Source organism: Liolophura sinensis, chromosome 9, assembly GCF_032854445.1.
Source record: "Liolophura sinensis isolate JHLJ2023 chromosome 9, CUHK_Ljap_v2, whole genome shotgun sequence".
Classification (NCBI taxonomy): Eukaryota; Metazoa; Mollusca; class Polyplacophora; order Chitonida; family Chitonidae; genus Liolophura; species Liolophura sinensis.
Window position 1 is genome coordinate 36,495,752 of NC_088303.1, and position 4,398 is coordinate 36,500,149.

General features: G+C 39.1%; 1 protein-coding gene across 1 annotated transcript; it reads right to left on the reverse strand.

Annotated features, from left to right (window-relative positions):
- Nucleotides 1-330: 330 nt before the first annotated feature.
- Nucleotides 331-4,112, reverse strand: LOC135475474 (transcriptional regulator ERG homolog). Its single transcript, XM_064755386.1, has 2 exons — nt 4,050-4,112; nt 331-982 (listed from the first exon to the last, which is right to left on the reverse strand). Exons 1-2 carry the CDS (start codon nt 4,093-4,095, stop codon nt 453-455), a joined length of 576 nt encoding a protein of 191 aa, XP_064611456.1. The 5' UTR covers nt 4,096-4,112; the 3' UTR covers nt 331-452.
- Nucleotides 4,113-4,398: the final 286 nt, after the last annotated feature.

Below are 4,398 nucleotides of genomic sequence, written 5' to 3' on the forward strand. Positions count from 1 at the left end.
CATTAATCGAGTAGGTGGGGAGTCAAATGGAGTGAAAGCACTCGGAAAACTTAAGACATATCGTAGATACTAGTATTTGAACACAAGTAGGTCACTCGAACAAAAAAACATAAATGATTTCAGCAATATATTTAACAACGTCAGGGAAACAAAAGTTATTGTTCCTTTAACAATAATTATATACAAATTTTATATTTACACATGTTTACACAGTTCATGTTTAAGGGAATTAGTGAATCAATTCCTCTTATGTCATAAGATAAATTAAACTATATACATATATTGCACAACCTTCAAATGACTAGTGAGTTCCAAAGGCCGGGTAGGGACAATAGTCAAGAACCGCCGTGGTGAGCATCATGTGGTAACCTTCCAAAAGTTTCAGGTGTACCCTATAGTTTATATAGAAAAAAACAGTTTTGGGAAGTCAATATGTAAGCAGGCACCTACACTCAAGAATAGTATGAGCCAAGGTGTGAAGACACGTGGCCTGGATGGTGTGACATGGTGTGATTGGGCAGTCCTTGATACGTAATAGCACTCGGCGACCAATAACTGGATGGGCTACCGAAGAAACTAGACGGAGACGACTGGATGGGCGCATGGGCATTCATAAAGTTCAATTTTGAGTTGTGATGGTGATAACTCGACATAAACAAGTCCTGTTGGTATTTGTAAGCGCTGGGATCGGCCGCTGTGGGCTGCATTGCCTGAGCCAGTCCAGCAAAGTCAAATTTGTAGGCGTATCTTTTGCCATGAACTTTGGTCATGATGTTTTTGTCGTAGTAATATCGGAGAGCTCGGCTCAGTTTGTCGTAGTTCATGTTGGGTTTGCTTTTGCGTTCTCCCCATCTCCTTGCCACCTCATCCGGGTCGACCAGTTTGAACTCTCCGTTAGTTCCCTCCCATGTTATACAACTGGCATTCGTGCTGTCGGATAAAAGCTCCAAAAGGAACTGCCACAATTGGATTTGCCCACTGCCTGGAAAACAAGTCAGAAAGGAAGATACATAAGTCTCCACAGACACTTAAACAAGAATCTCGATATTCAGCCTGGGGGAATAACAGTTGTGACAGTTATAGTACAGGCTTTATAATACTTATCGTCCTACCCTCCCCACACCTCAACCAGCAATAAAACAATTTTTGTATCCGGTACGGAATTTTGCATCAGGTACGAATTGCAGATATACTATCGGCATTGATGTTAAATATCGTACTTCATGGAAAAGAACATTAAATATCCTGATAACACATAAAAATAATTATTTAAAGGTTTAAATGCAACAAAATTCTGCGATCATTTTAAATACCATTTATATTATATTGGTATTTAGTGATAATATTTCCGTGTTTCTGATTTGGTGGACGGAGTCAATAAACATAAACATAGACATAATGATCAGTGTAAGTTTGTTTTCCACTCCCACTTATTATTATTATTATTATTATTATTATTATTATTATTATTATTATTATTATTATTTCCTGGACTGTTTTACTGCAGATTGACCCAGAGCATGTTTAGAGTATGTTCTGAAGTGTCGTCGCCCTGTGCTGTCTACACCCTTAACCTCTGCCTGACGTTCACGAGGCCATGTTTTGGCCATGCTGGGTGACCAAAGCGGGGTCTTGACCCGTGTCAGCACCAGTGGACGCTGAGAAATGACCAGATTCGGGTGTGAATGAGATCGGGTTAAGACCTAGGACACGTGGATCGCCGTCCAAATAGTCTTGATTATCACACACAATGAAAGATCATTTCGTGGCATCTGAGTCCAGAGTCGCGTGTCAGAGAATTATTTCACGGTCACGTGACTAGCTGGACATGCTCGGACAATGGCTGGAGATTTTGTCAGTCGAGGGACGCAAGTGTCAGCATTAGACGGGAACAGCAGAAGGTGTGCGGTCTCTCACAGTGTCTCTACAATCCCGCTCTATTATCTCCCTTTATCAGCTGTGATAACCACGCCCCAGTGTATGGCTTAAGGCGTATCACTCTTATCTCCATATCTCCTCGTTATTTCAAAATTTATAGCCAAAAAATTACACGTACAAAGAAAACAAGCATGATTTAATAACTAAATTCCTAGTTAAAATACAATAATTATTTTTTTACCAAAAATGCATTTGTCTGTCCTCTGTCTGAACACGTTGATAGCGCAGTATTCCATTTTTACGCATGAAATATATTTAAGAAATAAATATGAAAACATTAAGCTTCAGTTGGGGATAATGCATATTAAAAATACACACGTGTTTCGGTTTTTCTTTTTTCTTATGGATTGAATATCGAGATCAAATTTTGTGGATTCTGTATGATACCTATTAAATTAGAAACTGCCAAACAGCAAATTTGGCAAAATTCAAACTAATCAAAATGAAGCCTTTGGAAACTAGTGCTTCGAGTTTTACTTAATTTCTATTCCCAAGTCCAGTGTTTACCCCCACCAATTAAGTTAGCACACCTTTGTCAGGCAAACTGAGGTATGTCCACAGTCCAATACCTGAATATTGCACATTACCTATTTTGTGAAAGAGGTTGTCAGAGGTATTTATCTGTGCATCGCTGATAATTAAAATTCGCTTTTGCCGAGCTTGTTTGTATTCTTTATGTTAAACTGGAGTGTAATAAGCAATGGGTGTTTTTGTCTAGCATATACAGACATGCACCGTTATTCTTTATATGTACGTGAGTACTGACACCGAAGTATAGCTGACACGTAATAACACCTTAGGGGGTGATGGTGAGTTGACTTTTAACCACATTAAATCTATGACAGGGATTAATAAGCTAGATCTGGGTTCAGACTGATGCTTTCAGATAGTGACAAAGTACGAATTCCCACAGGCGCTCACCTTTCCGCCATTAAGAACTATCTGCTCATTACCGCGTTAATCCCTACATCAAGTGATAGCCGACTCGTGTGCATTCAGGAATCCGATCATCCCAGACGCCAGAGCACACAATAAGTGCACTTTAATGATGCTTGGAAAAATATTGACTTCGGCAAATAATAACAATTACGATAAACTAAACTGTGGTTTATCTCTTGTCTTTGGTGAGCTTTCAGGAATATACTTTTCTTTCAGGGTTTGGCCTGGGGCAGACAAACTGAATTTAGTTACATTCGGAGGATTTGTTAACCCAATGTGTGAATGCTGACCATTTTTGTATAATCAAAACAAGGTCGAAACAACAAATAATAAGATAATATAAAATAAGAATACCGTGTCATTTTGCGCGACGTATGTCGAAGCTACGCCGAGTAACATATCCTTGTCACTGTTAATATACTTTAAGAGTGGCAAGAATAACCGTCCATGTGGCATTGACAATTCCTACATGTACACACTCCCTAAACTAATCACTTTAGCCACATATGTCGATGTGTAACTATGGAAACCGACTTAATCCTCTCCTCACGATGATGTTTAAATTAATGTGGCGTTAACGAAAAGTTGTATTCAAAAGATTAACTCTAATACCCTACTTAACAGTCTTTTCGGATGATGCTGTAAATTTGACAATACGGGGTTTTTTCATACCTTGGTGTCCGTAACAAGGACTATAGAATCAGAATCCTATTCCTCGACATAGATTCTTCTCCCCCAAAAAATTGGGATCACATTTCGTTGAATCTATCTATAGTACATAATGGACACGGCGTCTACATTTGTTGTATAGACGCCATGCAACCTAAAACCCTACTACGGCTAGAGTATACAGTTACTCGTTGACAGTTTAATCCAGTGTTTGATATCCGACAAAATGCAACGACAGCAATCAACACACATTTTTTCTCTCAAAAAACATAGTCCTGTAATTGTTTTTAAACAAAGGGCGCATCATACCTTTGACTTCGTGAAAACTGTAATTATGACACACCCTGTCGTGATATACAACCGTTGTTTAATCCCTAATAAGATTCACATCATTTACATACTTAAGTAAGAGCGCGTCAACGACGAGAGGCTAAATAAGTAAATATAATTTATTAATGTGTTACAAGAATTAAGTAGAAAGGCGAGAGAAAAGGAAATCTTACCTTGGGGTCTCCACTGTGAGTGGGTGGGGTCACAGCCTTTCCCCATGGACGGGATCGGGGTGTGCGGATAACCTGCAAGGCGAAGAAATGAGGTGTAAATTTCCATCACAAAAAGCAACGAGCATCTCGTCAATAAAATACAGTACCACCTGCATGATGTGTGTCAGGCAGTATAAAGAGGCAAACTGAAGCCGCAAAATCAGGACAAATAATTTCCAGGTATGACAAAAGCTCCGAAACATAACAGTTTGAAGCGTCAGCGTGTATGGATGATTAACAGTATACTAGCAGACTATAACAAAGGTTACTAAACACTTGTGTCGTGTTACACTCCTATGGCAGGATTTTT